Below are 21,902 nucleotides of genomic sequence, written 5' to 3'. Positions count from 1 at the left end.
AGTACGTAGTAGTAGTAGTAGTAGTAGAGAGAGAGAGAGAGAGAGAGAGAGTTAAAAACGCAAGTACGATAACTATACTATAACCATAGTTACTTCATTATGTGTAGCAGATATAAAGATTAAGCAACAATAGAGGCTTATTTACCTCTAGAACATTGCATTAGGTAGAATGTCTGGTGAGATAGTTATATTTCCAATCCTGGTTAATAGAAAACGTCTATCTGTATTGCATAGACATATTTGGATGACTGATTAACTCACTTGGAGTTTGCAAACTGATAGTTTTCTGTGCTTCTTTGATGATATCTAAACCTTTGATGATAGTACTTAGTGCAAATTACTTTAGGTCAGTGGTTCAGCACGTTTTGTATTGGAGCAAGAATCTCAAGCTATTGGGGTTCTTCTGCATTATTTGATAGTAGATGAATGAACCATCTTACACGCAATTGATCGGCTTGGGTAATTGCTCCTAGCAGTTTTCGTTTTCCTTTTATTTTTCCAACCGGATTAACTCCTGGGTTTAGGTGATGGCAATCTGCACTGACCCAACTACTACCTATAGTCATGCATTCTTATTGATATTTGTAGGATGATAAACCTTGTTATGAAGGCTTTCAGTTTCCTATGCTGAGGGATTGTTAGTACCAGTGGCAAGTAATCTTAACAAACAACTATTAAACTATCAAAAAGAAAAATTGATTAGAAGATTGGCCATATAGTGATAGGAACACTTGAAAACTTCCTCTTGTTGGAATGGAAAAAATTACCCAAAGATAGGCTCTTTCTCAATATAAGTTATTAGTTCTTAAATTGTTCTTAAATCAAGAAGAGATAACAGTACTTGATCAGATTTGAAGTATAATTCAAAAGAAAACTTGCTGTGTTTTTATTTTGTCTAACTTAGCTGGGACCAGTGTTCTAATGCAAGGCTGCCCAAGCCTAGGCGCTCCAAGCCTGCCCTCCACTCTAGTTGCTCCTGGGCAGTCTAGGTGCTTTAATTATCATTTTTTTAGGCTAAAGAATATGTTTTATTCAATTATTATTGCATGCTTAACATTGTCAACTGACTTGTTAGGACTATTTTGAAATATGAATAGTTTAGATGCAATAATATTATTCTTTAAATCTTTATATAATTATAATTTTATAAATAAAAGTTATAAAAATAAATTTAAAAAGAAAAATAAAAGTCCGCCTTGATGGTGCCTAGAAGCCCACCTAGGCGCTCCTAGTTATATGTCCTCTGTCCTAGTAGTGCCAAGCGAGTTTTCAAACCTTGGTTGGTACACGTAGCATTATATAATATATATTATTTGAGAATATGCATCTCCTATACTTAAGATGAAGACCTACATATGAAATATAATTTCACTCGAAACCATTGCCGACTTTTGGAATGAACTGATTGGTCCTCTACAAATTACCTGTTACCCTTTTAATGTGATCTTTTATGTGAAATTGTCTATTTGGTTTGGGAGTGTGCCTCAGTAGAGTAATATTTACTGATGGTTTGATTTTTAACAGGTGGTTTTGCTTTGAAGAAACAAATGCTAGATGATAGAAGATTTCCTAAAATGCATCTAAATCTGCAGCGCCTTTTGCAGGTAGTTTGTCAGCCTATCATTTTCTATAACATATGCAAACAGGAAGAACGACTTGTTCTAACTTGCTTCACATTAAGCATTACTACATAATGAGTGGCAATATCACAAACGCTACTTTGTCATACAAGCTACATACCCTAAAGGGCCACATAAGCTAACTGTAGTTCACCATTTATGGCTCTTCAGCTCCTTTTGTAGAGCCAATTTCATATATTTAGAACACCTTCAAAGATGATATTCAGTTTCACATTCGCATTACCAATCATTCATTCTGATAATTTTCCCATCAGCCATATGGGTAATGGGGCTTCCGGACGTATTCATATCATGCATGTTCCTTATAGTTCCAAGTGCTACCAAAGACTCCGCATAAAACCATCTTGAATAACAATGAAATTCTAGTTGATATATGAAACAAAATGGAACAGACATTCTTAAGTTTCATTTATTTTGCTGAACTCAGGTGATTGCTCATGGGGAGCAAGTTTTTCCTCGGGTCAAAGAAAAATGTTCTACCAAACAATGGTTTTCCGGTGAAGATGTTAACTCTCTCGAAGAGCTGACTGGACGGTTGAGGAGGCTAAAGGATAATGTAGGGTTTATAGCTAATCGTGTCACAGCAATACAGGCTGGTTTAGACAGCTGGCAAGCTGAGCAAATAAACAAGAAACTATATTATCTCTCTTTCCTCTCTATTGTATTCCTTCCTCTATCTATCATTACTGGAGGTAGTTAAATTGTTCTTGAACCTTTCATTTGCAGGATTTTCTGGAGATATTCTTGTGTTTTTCCAATTTGAGTGAGAAGCTTTTGACAACTACAACTTGTTAATTTTTTTCTTGCAGTGTTTGGTATGAATGTGGGCGGAGTTCCATGGACAGGACAGAACGACCCAACATTGAAGAATGGTTTCCGTAATGTGATGTTACTTTGCATTTTTATGCTACTTCTAGCTCTGCTATGCTTCAGTTTTCCTGCTCTTTATAGCAGGATAGTTACTTGGCAAAGGAGAAGAGTCCTGAGGAGAAGCTGGTCCCTCAACAGGAAGTCATTTATCAGTAGAACCCATGGAATTGGAGTTCAAGAAAGAAGGGGCTACCTTCGGCTGTGAGAAAACTGTCCATACTGCAGATTTGCAGTATGTCTCTCCTTTGACTGTCGCTTCAGTTAGCTTTAGTTTTGTCTCAACTCTTTTTCAGGAAATTTTTGTTGCTTTTCCACATCCGTTTTGGTCTCATCTACCTTCTAAATGACCTATACGGATATATGTCGAGGGTCACTTGTATCATTTACTCTGCTTTAGTTCTGTGAGTTTTGTGGGGAACTGGACAGCCAGAGGAAAGAAGGTAGAGGTTTCTCATTAGAAGATAGTTTTTTGGTTTTTTAATGATCTTTCATTAGTTGGTTTATAATCTTGTTGTCTTGTACTCACTTCTTGGTGATCATGTTGTATTATGTACAGTCTCTTGTATCATATGAATGCTAAATACTGCTGTAGTGGTGGTAAGTATTTTAGTTCCACCATTTTGGTTGACTATACAGTATACACTATAATTTCAATCATAACATGATGATCTTGTGCAAAGACTATAATTTCAATTGTTGATACGATTGATTTGGAAATATGAATTGTACCAATGCCATAAAGAAATCAGATTCTTTGCTTTTTCGTTTTTGACAACTCAGTTTTATTCATAAGAAGCTGGAAGCAGGCAACAGGAAGGGCATAACAACTAGCTCAAACGTTGATAAATTAATAGGGAAAAAAACACTAGCTCAAACAAGGAGCATAGAAAGTGCAAGGCGGATCGAGGCTCCAACACTGCAACAATAGACTATATATGATGCTTAGAGGGCATACCAGCTAGCTCAACATGTACCAAAACTATTGAGGAATCACATGTTCTTGCTACTTGTTAACTATTGAGCTATGATGCTAAGAAAAGCTCAACACAAATGCCATTTTCGGATCATGCTAAAAGGTTCAAGACATTCTTCGTCTGTAAAGCTTTTGCACTCTATTCATAACACCATTTTTTTTTTTTAAATCAAATACACATCGCCTTTTTTTCTTTTTAGTATTATATTTTTATTTTTTCTTCTTTTCATCACTTTTATTTTTATTTTTTTTCATTTTGCACTTATATATTTTTCTCATATTAAAACAAGGCTGACCGAAACCACAAGTAAACAAAGCCCGTACAACGACGTCGTTTGGAGGTTGTTACTAGATCCAGAACGTTCCACACCCATCTCTCGCACTCGCTTTCCGCCTCATAAAAAGCCCACCCCCTCTCTCTCCCCACAAAACCCTAAACCCTAAATCTCTCCTCAACCCTCTCTCTTTGTCTCCTAGCAGCCATGGCCACCGCCGCGTTGCTCCGATCTCTTCGACGCCGTGACCTCGCTTCGGCCCCTATCTGTGCCTACCGATCTGTACGTCTCGCTCCTTCTCTCTGATTTTCTCCGCCTTTCAATCTTTTTCTCATTTCAATGTTTGATCTGCTTTTCGGTTTATTGTTTGTTTGTGTTTGATATGATTAGATGAATTGGAATCGAGAATTACAGTAGCCTATTTCTTTCAGTTTTTGATTTTCTGATTAATTATGTGATTTGGCTGCTTTGATTTTGTTGGTTAAGGCTATGAGATCTTAAAGATGTTTTTATGCAGCGTTGTTGGCTTTGTCTGCTCTTATACGGAGAAAGTGGAAAGCTTTTGTTTTTATTGTGAATTGGACCGGTCTTATTTTGAAATTGAACTGTTGATTAATATTGTTATTGTGTTGGAATCGTTTTAAATTGAGTTCAAGATGGGATTTTTATGCAGTTTACCTTCAATTTGTAGCAAATTCTGTATAAAGGGTATAATTTATGAACCAGGCTATTTCTATATTTGTATGGAGTTCTGAATAAATGGTATTACTGGAATCTATGAATTTGAGACCCAAACACTGTTGTTTTTGGAATTGCTACTTATTTTGTTTTTCTGGAGTGATGTTTAGTTGTGTTTATGGCTTTTCTTTATCTTTGTGCAGTTCACTAGCACTAGCACTGCCAAGTCTTCACATTTGGGTAACAATTGGACAAGCTTAGCAAGGCAGTTCAGGTAGCTTTGATATGCCAACTCCATTTAGTTACTGTTGGAAGTGACGGCTTTTGGGTTTCCTTTGTTTTATTTTCTGGCTTTGTTTTAATACTATTCTATGGTTATGAACAGCTCCAAACCTGCTGGGAGTGATATTATAGGGATTGACCTGGGTACAACCAACTCATGTGTTTCTGTAATGGAGGGAAAGGTAATGGCGAATGATATTTTGTTTGTTATTCATTTCCTGGCTGACCTACTTGTTGAAACATGTTGTGGAAGTGGTTTATGTCTAATCATTTTGAAAATATTGCAGAACCCCAAGGTTATAGAGAATTCTGAAGGAGCACGGACGACACCATCAGTGGTTGCCTTCAATCAGAAAGGAGAGCTACTTGTTGGTACTCCAGCAAAACGTCAAGCTGTCACAAACCCAACAAACACTGTTTTTGGAACAAAACGTCTGATTGGTAGACGTTTTGATGATCCTCAGACACAAAAAGAAATGAAAATGGTTCCATACAAGATAGTCAAAGCCTCAAATGGAGATGCATGGGTTGAAGTCAACGGTCAGCAGTATTCTCCAAGCCAGATTGGAGCCTTTGTTCTGACAAAGATGAAAGAAACTGCGGAGGCATACCTTGGAAAGAGTATCTCAAAAGCTGTGATTACTGTTCCAGCCTATTTCAATGATGCCCAGAGACAAGCAACAAAGGATGCCGGCAGGATTGCAGGCCTAGATGTTCAGAGAATCATAAATGAACCAACTGCTGCTGCACTTTCGTATGGTATGAACAACAAGGAAGGTTTAATTGCAGTATTTGATCTTGGGGGTGGAACTTTTGATGTGTCCATTCTGGAGATTTCCAATGGTGTTTTTGAGGTATGTAAAGTTTGTTATTGAGTTGAATGTTTCTTCGTTTCTTTATTTTGGGAAATGGCAATAACAACATTCACTACTTCAGGTGAAAGCAACAAATGGTGATACATTTTTGGGGGGAGAAGATTTTGACAATGCTTTGCTGGACTTTTTGGTGAGCGAGTTTAAGAGGACTGAGAGTATTGATCTCTCAAAAGATAGGCTAGCTTTGCAGAGGCTTAGGGAGGCAGCTGAGAAGGCCAAGATTGAACTCTCGTCAACATCTCAAACTGAGATAAACTTGCCCTTCATCACGGCTGATTCTTCAGGTGCTAAACATCTGAACATCACACTGACCAGATCAAAATTTGAGTCTCTGGTGAATCACTTGATTGAGAGGACAAAGGCCCCGTGCAAGAATTGTTTGAAGGATGCCAACACCTCTATTAAGGATGTTGATGAGGTCCTTCTAGTAGGAGGGATGACTCGTGTTCCCAAAGTTCAAGAGGTGGTTACTGAAATATTTGGTAAAACCCCAAGCAAAGGAGTAAACCCTGATGAGGCAGTTGCTATGGGAGCTGCTATCCAAGGAGGTATCCTTCGCGGTGATGTGAAAGAGTTGCTTCTTCTCGATGTTACTCCTCTGTCTCTTGGTATTGAGACACTGGGTGGCATCTTTACCAGATTGATTACCAAGAACACAACAATTCCAACAAAGAAGAGTCAGGTCAGTCTTCAAGTCCTCTATTGTTTTAGGAGTGTATGTATTCAGTTGATGTATATTTTTTTTAGAGTTGAATGTGTGATGGATAAATGTTTAGCGAGCTGGATCTGTCTTATGCCTGCATGTTGCTATAGTGGATGTCTCTTATACAAGATCTCACGAATTTTTGTTTATACCTGAGCAGGTCTTCTCGACAGCGGCTGATAACCAAACCCAGGTTGGTATCAAGGTACTACAGGGTGAAAGAGAAATGGCTTCTGACAACAAACTCCTTGGAGAGTTTGAGCTTATAGGTATTCCTCCAGCACCAAGGGGCATGCCTCAGATTGAAGTTACTTTTGATATTGATGCCAATGGTATTGTTACTGTTTCTGCCAAGGACAAGGCCACTGGCAAAGAGCAAAATGTTACAATCACTTCATCTGGTGGACTTACGCCAGATGAGATTGACCGCATGGTCAAGGAAGCAGAGCTGCATGCTCAGAAGGATCAGGAGAGGAAAGCTCTCATTGATATCAAGAACAGTGCCGACACAAGCATCTACAGTATTGAGAAGAGCTTGAATGAGTACCGAGATAAAATTCCAAGCGAGGTAGCCAAAGAAATTGAGGATGCAATTTCAGATTTGAGGAAGGCCACCACAGGTGATAGTGTTGATGAAATCAAGGCAAAACTTGATACTGCTAACAAAGCTGTATCAAAGATAGGAGAGCATATGTCTCGTGGCTCTGGTGGTTCTGGCGGCGACTCATCGTCTGGAGGTTCACAGGGTGGTGAGCAAGCTCCTGAGGCAGATTATGAAGAGGTGAAGAAGTGAGTACTGAGTGATATGGAGGATATTTCGGAGTTTCAGATCTCTTTTGTCGGTTACTGTATCTAAGTGTTGGAGTTTCATGTGTTAGGGGAGGTGTTGTCTATTTACTTTCTATGTCTTTCGAACTAATTGGAAATTTTGTGGTAGTGATCTGTTCACTGGCTAAGAACTAAACCTAATAAGAAATAGGTTCAACATTTTAGACTTATATGAATGTTCTTGATCCAAGATTTTTGTTGTGATGTGAATGGCGTGACTCAGATTAGAGTTCAGTGTTTTGTGCTGAAAAGATAGATTTCAAGTAGTACCTAAATGCTAACTACAGAATTACGTTGTAAACTACCTATTGAATTGTGCTGGATTGAAGCTTAGAAACTCCGTTTTTCGTTCATCAGAGGTGGACACTCCACCAGGGACACTATTTTTTCCAACCATCCTCCGTTCTTCCCATTGCTTCCTTCACTGCCATTTTAGTACCCGAGTTTGGTTGCAAACGTTACTCCCGCTTGGCTCAGTTCTCCTCAATCTATTCTTCTATTGAGCAACTTTTTTCCTTACCAATGTCTTCTACTGACCTCCGAACGCACGTTTCCTCTTGCTTAGTAAGGGACTTGCGCGTAAAGCTATCCACAGTCATTGAAACAAATCTCCACCAATGAATTATACATCTTCAAACTGTCACGAATCTGAAGCATGTCAATCACATTGGCCATTCTTCTTATCTTCTTCAGGAAGATTCGCTATGTCCACCCCGAGTAGCAAGCCTTTGTCCCCCATCTCTACCAATTTCTCCAAATATCATCGGGGTTTAGCTCAATTTCCATTTCAATTCTGTAAATTGACCAAATTCCAACACCACCACAATACCTCAATTTCTAATTCAATTCTATAACTTGAAACTTCATTGGAAACCTCTTCGTCCTTGTCAAATCTCCTCATACTTAAAAATATTAGTTTCATTCAGATTCATCTTGTTCATCATTTCCATGCAATACCCAGACCTAGATCGATCAAATTCAGCAAATTTCTGCTTGCTCATCGATTACTGCCAATACCCAAACTTTGGATGAATCAAATCCAACAAAATCTCGTGAACCCACTGCTGGTTGAATTTCACAGCTCCTTCTATCTCGCTCCCAGATTAGATAAACACAATACGCAAAGAACAAAGACCCACCGTAATCTTGAGATGGACGAGCAAGATGAGAGAGGAAGAAGAAGGATAGCTGAGAGAGTGTGGGAATAACAGAACAGAGGATGAGAGAAAAGAGGTGTTAGAGAGCATTTTAGCTGCTGGCTAATTTTAAGTTAAATTTTAATTAAATTAGTTAAAATATTATTTTTGTTAACCATTTTAAAAATACGGCTACATCAATGTTTTTTATTTTAGCTAGTATTACATCAATATTATTCTTCAAATAAATATTAAATAGTTTAAATATATTTATATCTCAAGTAAAATATCTTACAATGAATATATTAAATTATAGCTAGCCTCATATGAGTCATCTCGCTCTTTAAATTTAGCTAACGAGATAGCTAAAAGTTATAAGAGCATCTTTAGCAATGCTAGCTATTTTTAAGTTAAATTTTAGTCAAATTCATTTTGGTTAGCCACTTTAGAAATGTGGTTGCATCAATGCTCTCTATTTTAGCTAGCATTACATCAACATTATTCTTCAAATAGAAATTAAATAGTTTAAATATATTTATATATCACATAAAATATCTTACAAGAAAAGTAATAAATTATAGCTAGCCTCATTTGAGTTATCTCGCTGGCTAAATATAGCTCGCGAGATAGCTAAAAGTTATAATAGCTTAAGTTTGGCTAGTCTGCTGGAGCTCCTAAAACATCTAAAAAAGCTAAATGCGCTCTCTAAAATAGCTAAAAGCTAAAATAGAGAGTCTGTTAAAGTTGCTCTGATAGCTAAACTTTGGCTAGTCTGCTGGAGCTTCGAAAATACCAAAACTAAACATGCTGTCTAAAATAGCTAAAAGTTAAAATAGAGTGTCTGCTAAAATTACTCTTATCTTGAGACACTAAATATGAGTACTCAAAATAACACCTCCTAAGGAGGTTGATAAGAGAAAACGGTGTTAGCTAAGCCCATTAATTTTTGCCCCGCTTCGTACTAACAGTTCTTATATAAGGTAGTACCACCTTGTACTGTCAAACAAACGTGCACTGAAAGACTAATTAAGGTGCCGATAACCATTTGTCTCCCCATATTCTGATTAAGTCCCCTGAGCCAATCCTCCATATATCTAATACGAGAGTGTAGAAACTCTTTCCCCCACACCAAAAATCTCCAAACAATCTCGGCTTGACACCCAAACCAGCAGCTATCTAGCTAATCACCATTACCGACATATTTAGCATGAAGCACTTTGTTAACGATGTTAGGATGCCAAACAATCCTTCTAATTGTCTTCGCTAGTAAAGCTTGATTAAAACTTTCCGAATCCCTGAATCTCGTGCCACCATCCTTCTTATTGCGGCATAACACCTCCCATTTGCACCAATGAATCCCCTTTTTGATTATGTTTTTCCCTATAAAAACTTGGCTACCTTAGACTGGAATTTACAGGAAACACCTTGAGGAAGTTTGAAGACTAACATGGAAAAGGTAGGAATGGCTTGCGCAACTGCCTTCTCTAATACAAACTTTCTAGCTTTATAAGGCAGTTTCAGTAGCCAACCCTACAAATGTGAATCCAACCTCTCCTCAATTCTCATTTGGGACTTGGGTCGCTTGCAATTATGGATCTTGTATCCGTTTCAGCTGCTTAAAATGATCTGGTATTGGTTTTGGTTCTTAGCTAGGAGTTCGTTTTCTACTTCACGAGTTTTTTACATCCTTGGGTGCATTCGAACTCTTGATTTACCTAGGTGATCGTATCGTCGGTTACGGTTACGGCTGCGGTTATAGTTACTATTACTTTTACACTGCTTTCACGACATATGTAGTGCAACAATGTCGTTCGGTATCAAGTTACACCTTAGTTAGCTCTCAATATAGATGTGTCAAAATAATCTTTCGTTGCTTTTTTATTTTAAATGTATATGTGCATTTATTGATTTCTTTGGATTCTTTTGCATAGCTCCATGTACTCCTCAATTACTGTTTGATATAGATTTTCATCCTTCGTTAAAAATAATAATAAAAGTAATAATTGGGTAAATTCATAATTAAATGAAACATACAATATAAGCAGAAGAGTGTTGCCCTAAAGCACTACTACGGCCTCTCAGTCATCTGAAGAGCAATGGAGGTCCTGAAACACAAGAAAAGAAAAACCCCTGAGGAAACCAAACCCTCCAAACCAATGGAAGCCGAGGCCGCCGCCAAGCCCATGGAGAAGCAGAAGAAACGAAAAGCTATGGACAAAGAGAGACGCCTCCACGCCGCACTGGAAGCCAAGCCTAAACCACCTCCGTCCATCTCCGAATTTAAAACCGCCGCGGCTGCTTCTTCTAGCGGCGGGGCTGTTCTGCCGGAGTTCCACGTCGGCGTGTTCAAGGACTTGGCTTCTGCTGATGCCGCGGTGAGAGAGGCGGCGGTGGAGGCCTTGGCGACGGAGCTGATGGAAGTGCAGAGGGCTTATGAGGGGCTTGAGAATAAGGAGTTGTTGGAAGGCGGTGGTGTCAAGCTGGAGGCGGAGAAGGATGACGGCTTGAATGACTGTGCGCCGTCGTTGAGATATGCTCTGCGGAGACTCATTCGTGGTGTTTCTTCATCTAGAGAGGTCCTTCTTTTCCCTCATTTCTTTCAAGTTTTCACAGTTTTCGTTTTGTTCTAGTTTTCGACTGTCTTGAGTGGACGTTCTGGAGCTTTGCATACTTTAGATGGTTTAACAATATTTCAGTTTATGAACTTACGTAAGGTGTGGCAGGACTTTTGAGAATTTGCTTTCATTTTATGAAATTTCATCTATACGTGTGAAAACTGATGTGCTCTGCTATTAACTTGATGACTGCTGCTTAAAGTCCTTGACCGCAGCATATTTGGCTAACTTTCTACACATGCATGATTTTGTTTCTTCTGCAGTGTGCAAGACAAGGATTTGCAGTAGGTTTAACTATGTTAGGAAGTACCATTCGCAGCATCAAGGTGGACTCGCTGCTGAAACTCATAGTTGATTTCTTAGAGGTCACTTCATCAATGAAGGGTCAGGTAGGCATGATCTATATATTTGTCTAATCCGGTTGCTGAAACCCCCTCTCCCCAAAAAGAGAAAAGAAAATTATTTTAAATAAATTGATTCCTCCTTGCATTGCAGGAACAAAGGGATCGTCTTTTGGGTCGATTATTTGCGTATGGTGCTCTTGGACGATCAGGAAGACTAGTTGAGGAGTGGGTTTCTGATAGAAATACTCCGCACATTAAGGAATTCACTAGTCTCCTCATTGCTCTTGCATCAAAGAAGAGATACTTGCAAGAGCCTGCTGTATCAGTTATTTTAGACTTGATTGAAAAGGTAAGGAAAAAATATATACTCTTTGTTTAATCCCTTGTTTGTCATTTCATCCCCAAAAAATTGTGGAAATGACTCCCATCACAATGTGGTTGTTATATGATTACTATGAGCTCATACTATATTATAGACGTCCTGTTTGTTGTGGCAGACACCCTCTTTCTATGGTGTTTTTATGGCTCGTTGATATGTCTAAATGAATTAGAATTCAAGGGAAGTCCAAAATCTGCAAGGGAAAAGTTTTAGGAAAGGCTTTCTCAATCTTCTGGTCTTTTTCAGTAACTTAATTATTATAAAACAAATATTGATCTTTCCCACTCTTGTTTTGTTGATAATAGTTTTGGATTGGATTTATTTTGTTTTGGGAAGTATTTGTTAGTGGTGACCTGAGGAGTTCCGTGAGGAACTGTGTGAATTGGAACCAAACTTGGACATAAATAGTTCAGCACTCAGATCAGGTTGTCTTTCTTCATATATTTAGACCTGATCTTAACTTGGAAATTGGCTATAAATTGTCTTATCAGAGATATAGAACACTTCATTGCATTTTCTTTCCAGATGCTTCACCCATCATTGAGTAATGACTGTTATAAGCTTCCGGGCATGTATTTCTATTCTTGTATCTATGCTAGGCTGAAAAACTAAATTTAAAAACCAAGTCTTGAAATTCTAGAGAACTGGAAGTCTTTCTACGTAAAGGAATGAATCCTGACATCTATCCTTCTTTCCAAGGTTCCCACCCAGACCTCCTTTTTCATCCATTTAACCCACCAATTCTCACTTAACATGTGATTCTGATATCCCTTTTGCAAGTATTTTCAATTAACCCCTTCAACCTCTTTGCCACATGATAAGGAATCTCTAAAGGAACGGATAGTAAATGCAGAAGCTTCTCAATGCCGATTGGACTGAAGTAGCCTTCCTTGCCTTGGCTATAAAGCTTTGCTTGAGTGTTCTACTGTTCTTTTGCTCCCTTTCCACCACCAGATCCCAAAGCTGTTGGTCCTTTATTAAGGTGGCAGAAGCAGGGAGAAATAGAATGAATGTTTGTAGGGGTTCTTGTTTTGGTGTTTATTGCTTTATTTTGGCTCCTCCCCCCTATTTTGACATTTTACCTGATAGTTTTGATGTAAAGTAGGTAGCTTGTGATATCATAGTCCTAATACTTCCAGGATGTGCATTCCTTGTTTGCAGTTGCCCCCAGAAGCCTTGTTGATTCATGTTCTAGAGGCTCCAGGACTTCATGAATGGTTTGAAGGAGCTATTGAAATTGGAAATCCTGATGCTTTGCTGTTGGCTCTGAAAATTGGAGAAAAAGTTTCTGTGGACAGTGCAAGATTTGGGAAACTTCTGCCAGACCCATTTGTTCCTAACAAATTGTTCTCTGCTGAGCACCTGTCTTCTCTTGCTAATAGTTTAAAGGTACTGTTTGTTTATGCTGTTTTGTATCATCTATATGTGGTAGAAAAATATACTGTTAATTAAACATCTGTTTTTTGTATTTTCCTCAGGAATCGACCTTCTGTCAGCCACGCATTCACAGTGTTTGGCCTGTTCTAGTGAATATTCTTTTGCCTGAAAGAGTTTTACAGACTGAAGATGCAGTGTCTATTTCAAATTCCTTAAAGAAGCACAAAAAGAATCGCAAATCTAGCTCTTCTGATGAAGATATTGCAAAGAATTTCCAGTGCTTCTGCGAGGTGATTATTGAGGGATCCCTTCTCCCATCATCTCATGATCGCAAACACTTGGCCTTTGATGTTTTGCTTCTTCTCCTACCGAGGTTGCCTGCTTCTTATATACCAATTTGTTTGTCTTACAAAGTTGTTCAGTGCATGACTGATGTACTTCCAACAACTGATGCTTGGCTCAAGAAAATTGTGCAAAACTTTATTAAGACATTATCAGACTGGGTTGGGGATGATGATGTCAAAAGGGTTTCTGTAATAATGGCTCTACAGAAACACAGCAATGGAAGATTTGATTGTATCACGCGAACAAAAACAGTTAAGGATTTGATGGCAGACTTCAAAACAGAATCGGGTTGCATGCTGTTTATTCAGAACTTGTTGAACATGTTTGTGGATGAAAGTCATGCTTCTGATGAACCTTCGGATCAGAGTATAACAACAGATGACAATTCTGAGATAGGCTCTATTGAAGACAAGGACTCTGTTGCAATGGGAAATTCTGATATTTTGAAAGCTTGGATAGTGGAATCCCTCCCCTGTATATTAAAAAATTTAAAGCTAGAACCAGAAGCTAAGTTTAGGGTTCAAAAAGAAATTTTGAAGTTTCTAGCTGTTCAGGGTTTGTTCACTGCATCTCTTGGCACTGAAGTGACATCCTTTGAATTACAAGAGAAATTTAGGTGGCCAAAAGTAGCCACCTCAAGTGCCCTCTGCAGGATGTGTATTGAGCAGCTCCAGTTATTATTGGCAAATTCCCAGAAGGGAGAAGGTCCACGTGGTTTGCCAAATCGACTCGAATCAAATGATCTTGGCTCATACTTTATGCGGTTTCTTAGCACTTTGTGCAACATTCCTTCAATCTCTCTCTTTCGACCTTTGGATACCGAGGAAGAAAATACGTTGAAAAAATTGCAAGCTATGGAGACTTCACTTTCTAAAGAGGTAATTTTTTGCCCATTGTTAGTCTGAACTTATTGTGGGGGAGGGGTGATGTCGAGTTTAGGCATCTGGAACACCGTTCCACAAATAGAGTGGGGGGATGATGTTGCACTTTTTGCATGTCTAAAAACTTGGAAATGGTTGAGGTTTTTGAAGTGTTATTTTTTCTGTCCAAAGAAAATATTCATAATAAGGTACAAGCTCATGTCTTGGATGGTTGAACTTGAGTTTCATATGTTGACTGAATAAACAAAAAGTTACGTATATAAGTCTTATTTTAGCTCAGTTGCTTAGCTGCTATATCTTCACTTGGTAAATGCTTTGATGATGGCAGGAAAGGAATTGCGGGCATAGCAGCGAGGCAAATAGGTTGCATGCGCTAAGATACTTGCTCATCCAGCTGCTTTTGCAAATGCTCCTTCGACCTAAAGAGTTCTTAGTAGCAGTGTCTGAGCTTATTATATGCTGTAAAAAGGCTTTCCCTGTTGTTGATGTCGTTGATTCCGGTGAAGACAACTTAGATGGTGATGATGCACCTGCAGTGATGGATGTTCTTGTGGATACACTGCTCTCATTGCTGCCTCAGTCATCAGCTCCTATGCGAACTGCTATTGAACAGGTATGACATTGGGATTTTTGGCTTCTGGCTTTTAAAAAGATAAAGGCATTTTATGTTGCGAACTATTCTGTAGTTGGGCAGAATTCCTGAGTTAATCATGTGGGTCCAGTGATACTTTAATGGGGTTGTTGTCTTCTATAAACACAAAAACTATGATAATTTGGATTGCATGAAAGTGTAGATTTTGGTGATAATGTTACTATGTCTTGCTAATTATAGATGTGGACAGTGTCTGGCCAAAATAGTGTCACTTTTCCAGCTAAATTAATGTGATTACTTATTTTGCAACCATTTCATGCAGGTTTTTAAATACTTCTGTGTTGACATCACGGATGATGGTCTACTGCGGATGTTGAGGGTCATTAGGAAGAACTTGAAACCTGTCAGACATCAGGATGCTGATAGTGAAGACATTGACGATGACGAAGATGAAGATTTTCTTAACATTGAAGAAGATGAGGTCATTGATAGGGCTGAGACCGGTGAAACAGGTGACAGTGAGCAGACAGACGAGTCTGAGGCCGACTCTGAGGCTGACTCTGAGGCTGTTGATGAGGTTGAGGAAGTTGCCCAGGAAATTCATGACGCTTCTGATGAATCAGATGGAGGGATGGATGATGATGCAATGTTCCGGATGGATACTTATCTTGCACGGATCTTCAAAGAGCGAAGGAATCTGGCTGGGGGTGACACTGCTCATCAGCAACTCATGCTGTTTAAGCTTCGTGTTCTTTCTTTGCTAGAAATTTACCTGCATGAAAATCCAGGCAAGTGGGTTGTATTGAAATTAGCTGCAATGCAGAACGTGCCTTCAATATATATGTTGAACTTCAATTTTTTTCTTTTTCTTTCTAATGCCGTCCTTTTGGTTATTTGTTCTGATTCTGGTTCTTGATTGAACAGATAAGCCACAAGTTTTGTTGGTTTACTCAAATTTGGCTCGTGCGTTTGCTGAACCGCATACTGCAGAGAGTAGTGAACAGCTTGGACAGCGTATATGGGGAATTCTGCAAAAGAAAATATTTAAAGCGAAGGACCATCCCAAGGGTGAAGATGTGCAACTATCTACTCTAGAATCTTTGTTGCAAAGAAATCTGAAGTTGGCTTCAAAACCAATCAAGAGAAAGAAATCTGCTGCCAACCTGTCAAAGAAGAAGCAGTCGGCTTCCTGGAACCGACAGAAAATTATTGCTTCCCTTGCACAGAGTTCTACCTTCTGGATTCTAAAGATCATTGATGCAAGAAATTTTCCAGAGTCTGAGCTGCAGAGAGTTTTTGATATATTCCAGGGTGTTCTGGTAGAGTATTTCAATAGTAAGAAGTCTCAAATCAAATCGGAGTTTCTGAAAGAAATATTTAGAAGAAGGCCTTGGATAGGGCGTTATCTCTTTGGCTTTCTTTTGGAGAAATGTGGAAGTTCAAAGTCAGACTTTCGGCGAGTAGAAGCACTTGATATGGTGAGTGAAATATTGAAGTCCCCAGGCTTATCTGATGTAAGCGGCGAGGAAACTCTGAAGAAAATTATGAAAAGCCATCTTGAAAAACTCTGTCAGTTGATAGAGCAATTGCTTACAAATATGCCAGAGAAACAGTCAAGACGAGCTGAAGTACGGAAGTTTTGTGGGAAGATCTTTCAGATGATAGCAACCCTTAAGCTGAGCAAGTCTTTTCTTAAGAATTTAGCTCCAGATGCTCACGCCAAGTGTGAATCACAACTTGGTGATCAGTTTAAGAACTTGAAGAAGATACAGCTGAAAGAGTAAAATTAATTTGATTATCTTTCATCCCTGAACTATACTGGAATCAGTTTGGGCTAATAGCAAACCCCATTTAAGAGTGCTTCACCTTTCTGTAGAAGGTACGAGTTATAACTTGAGAGAATTTTTTGTTGTAAGATTTTTGTTCAGTACATTTCAGTTTACATTGTATTATTTCATATCATTCTGTAGTCACTTTTATGAGTTTAGTTTTTCTAGATAGAGAGTTTGGTGATAGTGGAATGTCATGTAGTTGGCACATTGATATTTCGAACCCCTTGCTAATGTTATTGTTATGTAGCTTGTTGATTTTCATGACACGTTCAAAAGAGCTCTTGCATTTTCTCATCCCATAGTATTTTGAGTGTTGTTAATTTGAATTTCTGTTCAAGTTAAGTTCATGTATGAACTGGTGTTGGGTCTCTTTTGTGCACATCACATCTTAGGGCATGCATGAACTGATGGATTCATAGATTGGGACCAATGTTGCCACTAAGGAAGGAACAGAATATTGACCTTTCGTTATGTATAAAATTGTTTTCCCTCTATGCTTTGTGCAAGTAGATGGAGACACATTTTCCCAAGTTGTCGGTGACCTTGGTTGATAAGGCGTAAAATTCCGTGGGTAATCAAAATGTAGAACTGGAGTTTATAAATGATCAAGACTCATACAGAGCTTGTGTCCTCCGGCTGTATGCGAACATTCTGGCCTACTATGTGAATATTCCGGCCTCGGAATCAACTAAAAATCCAATAGCAGATACACCGACTCGCCACTTCTGGCAATTGTCATGTGAATTGGTACTCTCTAGTTTGTTTGAAAAGTTTTAAATGATTTTTGGGGAGTAGAGTTGGAGAACGTTTGATTCTCATAATGACATGTCCAAATTGATTTGGATACGACCGTTTACCTATTCAGCGATCCTAAGTTTGTAAGTGGCGTATTTATGAACTATAAATCTATTAGCAAATGAAACAAATTCTGGTTAACGGTATCCGACGTTGAAGTCCTTCACATACATACGTCAAATCAAAATGAAATATCCTCTGATCTTTGCGCTTTTCCACGTCCATTTGTGCACATAATAAAGTCTCGTAAAGATCAAGGCATTACTATCACAATAGCACACAATACAACCAACACGTGGATGTGTAAGCATCAAGGTTCAAAACTAATGCTTTGTAGTCTGTAGCCACTTATCATCAGGGTCCAGAAGAGGAACTTCTATTTTCTTTATTAACATTGAACCTTTTTGGGATTGCAACATCATCTCCTACTTTGAGAGACATGCATTTCTGATTTTGGGCATATGCAAGCCAGAAACTTGATCTAGTTCATAGTGGTTACTCTATTACATTGTTCAGTAACTTCATGTCTACCAACTGGGTTTGGCTTATATGTTTGCACTTTCTAACATGAAATAAGTTGCCTGAAAAAATGGAGAACTGAAGCATAGAATCTCCATGTTTGAAGAAAAGGGCAAACAAACGTCAGAGTTTTTAGCTATTAAAATCACTGTTTGGTATGCTTCTGCGACCAAGTAACTAAGCAGGAAGACAAAAGTAGACAGAAGAGCAAATGGAATTTGGGGAAAATTATGTACTTAGCTGCTGCTGCTCTCTTGTAATGTGTACAAAGTGTTTCAATTCTCTCTAATCTTCTCTCCTCTTCTCTCACTACTCTCTCTGCTTTCCACTACACTGTTTCGCTACATTTTACCCCTACAAACCTACAACAATTTTTTTTTTGGTTCATTTCATAGTCCTATACACCTCCAAGCAAAACAACAACCAATGCCCACACAACATCACAAACTGCCAAGTTCTGCTCTGTTCTGATCCGAAACCCCTTAGAACTCCAACCTGCAACACATAGGTCGATAGAAAAGCTCAGCCAACATCCATAATCTTGTATTCCTTCTAATTGGCAGCAGAAACAAATTGACCGAAGCCAAATGCATTCATACATACCTCATCATCACAATCCAGAATACCATTTAATGCCCTTCCCCACATAGAAAGCATGCATCCGAGGAGTTGTTCTCTTCTCTTCAACCAGCTTCCCACATGGGTCTTTCCACAAAAGCACTACTTCAGGGCTGCAATTGCAATGCACAACTACGACTGTGCGTTATCATCATCTGAGTCACTCCCTGAAGAACTGCCAGAATCTGAATCTGCAAACAGCCCAACCAAACACACATTTAAGCATTTTCTTATGGTTTTGGATTTGCTTTTTCAGAACCCAAAAATAAACTTCTTTGAAACCAATTCAAAGAGAGTGATCAGGTGCTTATACCGCTTGATGAGGAGGAGCCACTGCTTGAACTGCCAGAGCTGCTTGAACTATTATCACTACTTGCATTACCCCCAACATCTTTCTCAATCTCAACGGGTGGAAAGCTGCTCATTGGCATGTCATCACCAATGTCCACATCTTCATCTCCCACTTCACCTTTCTTTGGCCTCTTGGGCTCAGTTGCTGAGACATCAATTTTCTCACTCGCAGGCAATTCCTACATTGAACAAAATCATAAGCAAACCAAACCAAATAAGCAAAGGATGGATAAAATTGGATGTTATGTATGCATAATGCCATTGCAAGTCAACTTCAAAATTAATGAAACAGTTAATTTACCTCTTGACTTCCTCTGTTCGAAGCAATGTTGCTATTGCTGTTGTTGTTGCCCATCAGTGCTTGACGCTTAATCTTGCTAACCATCTTTTTATAATTTGTAACAAGCCGATCAAGCTCCCAAAGGGTCTCTGTATCTACGGCCTCAATATCAAGTTCAATCTCATCCCCATCCTGCTTCAAATGCCCATTCCTCTTTCTAATAATCTGTACAACTTGGTCCATCTTCTCTTGAGGCAAGCTCTGCAACCCAAGTCCCAACTTATGCTTCTCCTCCATACTCATATCCCTCTTGTTTGGGTCCTTTGCTTTTGGCTTTGGCTGCTTCAAGGGCTTCACTTGTGGCGGCCCCCTCAATTGAGAACTTGTTCTCACCGGAGAATGGATTACTGGCGGATTTGATGAGCTCAGTGGGGCAGGCACTGGAGCTGGGGTTGGAGCCGGAGGAGGCCGAACCGGCTCGGTCTTCTTGTCAATCCTCATGGGCACTGGGTCTTCCCTCCTGGGCGGAGGAGGCCTCTCAGGCTCAACATGGTTCCAAGAACTGGCCTGCAATTCCTCCTCGTCGGAAACTCCTCCTCGATCTCCACCATACCCATCCCCCAATTTGTCAATCAAGGGCTGGAAGAGCTCCTCAAACAAAGACCGAAGCTGATCAGCATAGTTGTACACCTCATGGCCTCTGGGATTGTACCGCATGGCATTTTCAAATGTCAATCGCACATCAGCCGCAAATTCCAATGGCGTTGCATACACATTCATGGATAGATTCGTTTTGACAGTGCCCAGATCCATCGGGTGCTTGATTATATCATAGTAATCATGAAGCTTCAATGACACCACATCGACAGGCTTTTTGAAGATCCAGGAGGCCTTGTGCTTCATCAGCTTGGACAAAATCTGCCCACAGTTCTTCATCAAATTGACATTCTCCGAATGTGATCGCTTCAAATTGGAATTCGAGTCCTTCCCCGGAGCAATTGGCAAGGGCCGCTTCGACCCAGCGATCTTCTTGGTGGTATTGGGCTTTTTCGGCTGGGAATTGTGGTGGGCCGGCTTGGGGTTGAAGTCGCCGGCCTCGATTCGATTCTTGAGGACACGAATCTGGTCGAGCTCAGAAAGAAGGCGATTCTTGAGCTCAACCAGCTCTTTCCTGTTGAAGGCTGCGATGTTGAAGCTGACGTATTGGGACTGAATGAGGTTGAAATCGGCAGCTGTGTTTGTGTTTGATCGCCGGTGGTGGTTGATCGACGACGCGTCGTCGGACGCCGTCTGGGTCACGGCGGGCGAGTCCTCATTGAAATCGGCATGATGCTGATGCTGGTGAGGAGCTTGGAATTTGGTCTTAGGGTTAGGGTTACGGTTAGGGTTTGAGAAAGGGACTTTTCCCATGAATCCTCCTCCTCCGCCTCTGGGCTGCTGTGGCCAATTGGGTTCGTTCCGATTGGCTAAGACGGCGGACGCCATAGCTGTACAGAACTCAAAGCTCCGGCAAGGGTTCCAGTTGAGCTCCGGCTAAGGATTCTCAATGCAGGCGGAGCACCAGACACCATGAATCAGCTCGGGCGTGACCCCCACGCGCCACAAATGGATCCCACGCGCCGTCAATGTTTGGGACGGAAAGAGAGAAAGAAACGCAGAAATGTGAAGAGGTTAGGGTTTGGGGATTTTACCCTAATCTGAGCGAGGAACGAGAGGAGGCCTTGGGCCGCTTCTTAAAGGCGCCCAGATCTACCCGAGGACGTTTCGGGCAGCTCATCTGCCGCTCATTCTCAATCACACGACTCCCTCTGCTCCCCTTGCTGCCCCAGAAACTGACCGTATTATCTGGCACGGACGGCTCTGATGCAAAAGCGACTGCACGTGGCGTCATGTGATGGCCCTCGAGGCGGGATCTGTAATTTGGATTTCGTTTTGGATGGAATTTGGGATGAATTTGTCGTGCATTTCGGGTCTTTCAAAAATATATATTGCAAATGTGGGGTCCAGCCGTGATGACGTGGAATGGAGGGCTTGGTCAGTGGAGACTGTGCGAGTTCCGCCGTGAACGCGAAGTTACGCGCACGCGCTATCTCTGCCTTTATTTCTATGTGGGTGGTTTGGTAAATTTGTTTCATAACACTTGGTTATGATGAACGACAATATCAGGCAGCGTTTTAGAGATATCTGAAACGACAAAGAATTCCACTACGTGGGGGCTTGGTTTATGTGAAATTACAAAGAAGTATTTTCTTCTACTAAAGTCTGTAAAACACCACAAACATCTACAATTAAGAGACAAAAAAAAAAAAAAAAACCTTCTTTATTGAAAAAATAATAACAATTAGGAGTGAGATAACAAACTACCTCGGTTACGTTAGCAATCTAGTAACACAATCATCCAATTAGTATATAGACTAAGGTCTATAAGAGTATCCCAGCCAGGGGCGGATACAAGTCTAGGGCTGTATAGGCTGCAGCCCATAGAGAAATTTGGACCAAAAACCTCCAAGTATAGGTGTATACATAGATATAATTTAGCCCATTACACTTCAAAAATAATAATAATAGTTTGCAGCCTTCACTCCTTCAGTCGCAGTTCGCACAACAGATTCATCTTCTCTTCACTTGTTCTGTTCTTTAGCGATCCATTGCACATGACCACATCAGCGACAGAAGCTAAAGAGGTTTAATTAGTTTGCACTTTGCAGCCTTGA

At 39.9% G+C, this 21,902-nt stretch overlaps 4 protein-coding genes across 5 annotated transcripts in view; 3 read left to right on the top strand and 1 right to left on the bottom strand.

Annotated features, from left to right (window-relative positions):
- LOC101296820 overlaps window positions 1-3,179 on the top strand; it is a 4,964-nt gene extending 1,785 nt beyond the window's left edge. The window contains exons 3-5 of the mRNA XM_004289772.1: window positions 1,525-1,604; window positions 2,068-2,332; window positions 2,450-3,179. Of these exons, the coding sequence (XP_004289820.1) occupies window positions 1,525-1,604; window positions 2,068-2,332; window positions 2,450-2,715 (611 nt within the window). The 3' untranslated portion in view covers window positions 2,716-3,179. The remainder of the gene's footprint in view (window positions 1-1,524; window positions 1,605-2,067; window positions 2,333-2,449) is intronic.
- A 698-nt stretch (window positions 3,180-3,877) lies between these two features.
- On the top strand, window positions 3,878-7,372 carry LOC101296530 (heat shock 70 kDa protein, mitochondrial-like). The gene is made up of 6 exons (XM_004289771.1): window positions 3,878-4,040; window positions 4,640-4,710; window positions 4,822-4,900; window positions 5,006-5,572; window positions 5,655-6,275; window positions 6,457-7,372. Exons 1-6 carry the CDS (start codon window positions 3,966-3,968, stop codon window positions 7,087-7,089), a joined length of 2,046 nt encoding a protein of 681 aa, XP_004289819.1. The 5' UTR covers window positions 3,878-3,965; the 3' UTR covers window positions 7,090-7,372.
- Window positions 7,373-10,356: 2,984 nt separating this feature from the next.
- On the top strand, window positions 10,357-16,872 carry LOC101292572 (DNA polymerase V-like). Its single transcript, XM_004292090.1, has 8 exons — window positions 10,357-10,836; window positions 11,139-11,264; window positions 11,371-11,568; window positions 12,760-12,987; window positions 13,077-14,198; window positions 14,530-14,814; window positions 15,116-15,581; window positions 15,718-16,872. The coding sequence occupies exons 1-8, from the start codon at window positions 10,357-10,359 to the stop codon at window positions 16,575-16,577; spliced, it is 3,765 nt and encodes a 1,254-aa protein (XP_004292138.1). The 3' UTR covers window positions 16,578-16,872.
- Window positions 16,873-18,093: 1,221 nt separating this feature from the next.
- On the bottom strand, window positions 18,094-20,893 carry LOC101296049 (transcription factor GTE7-like). Of its 2 annotated transcripts, XM_004289769.1 has the most exons (4): window positions 19,210-20,893; window positions 18,871-19,087; window positions 18,543-18,748; window positions 18,143-18,434 (listed from the first exon to the last, which is right to left on the bottom strand). In XM_004289769.1, exons 1-3 carry the CDS (start codon window positions 20,671-20,673, stop codon window positions 18,690-18,692), a joined length of 1,740 nt encoding a protein of 579 aa, XP_004289817.1. In that variant the 5' UTR covers window positions 20,674-20,893; the 3' UTR covers window positions 18,143-18,434; window positions 18,543-18,689. The 2 variants fall into 2 exon arrangements, with proteins under 2 accessions (XP_004289818.1, XP_004289817.1); XM_004289770.1 differs by having other exon boundaries at window positions 18,094-18,748.
- Between the last annotated feature and the right edge of the window lie 1,009 nt (window positions 20,894-21,902).

This window comes from Fragaria vesca, linkage group LG2, assembly GCF_000184155.1.
Source record: "Fragaria vesca subsp. vesca linkage group LG2, FraVesHawaii_1.0, whole genome shotgun sequence".
Taxonomy (NCBI): domain Eukaryota; kingdom Viridiplantae; phylum Streptophyta; class Magnoliopsida; order Rosales; family Rosaceae; genus Fragaria; species Fragaria vesca.
Note: the sequence above shows the minus strand (reverse complement) of the source record. Positions and strands in the feature narration are given on the sequence as shown.

Bases quoted from the DNA above. Each gene is read 5' to 3' on its own strand.
- LOC101296049 (XM_004289770.1), bottom strand. From the start codon at position 20,673: ATGGCGTCCGCCGTCTTAGCCAATCGGAACGAACCCAATTGGCCACAG. The intron at 19,088-19,209 runs GTAAATTAACTG...TGTTCAATGTAG, and splicing joins CGAACAGAGGAAGTCAAGAG to GAATTGCCTGCGAGTGAGAA. The intron at 18,749-18,870 runs GTATAAGCACCT...GGCTGTTTGCAG, and splicing joins TGGCTCCTCCTCATCAAGCG to ATTCAGATTCTGGCAGTTCT.
- LOC101292572 (XM_004292090.1), top strand. From the start codon at position 10,357: ATGGAGGTCCTGAAACACAAGAAAAGAAAAACCCCTGAGGAAACCAAA. The intron at 11,569-12,759 runs GTAAGGAAAAAA...CCTTGTTTGCAG, and splicing joins TTTTAGACTTGATTGAAAAG to TTGCCCCCAGAAGCCTTGTT. The intron at 12,988-13,076 runs GTACTGTTTGTT...TATTTTCCTCAG, and splicing joins CTCTTGCTAATAGTTTAAAG to GAATCGACCTTCTGTCAGCC.
- LOC101296530 (XM_004289771.1), top strand. From the start codon at position 3,966: ATGGCCACCGCCGCGTTGCTCCGATCTCTTCGACGCCGTGACCTCGCT. The intron at 4,041-4,639 runs GTACGTCTCGCT...ATCTTTGTGCAG, and splicing joins CTATCTGTGCCTACCGATCT to TTCACTAGCACTAGCACTGC. The intron at 6,276-6,456 runs GTCAGTCTTCAA...ATACCTGAGCAG, and splicing joins TTCCAACAAAGAAGAGTCAG to GTCTTCTCGACAGCGGCTGA.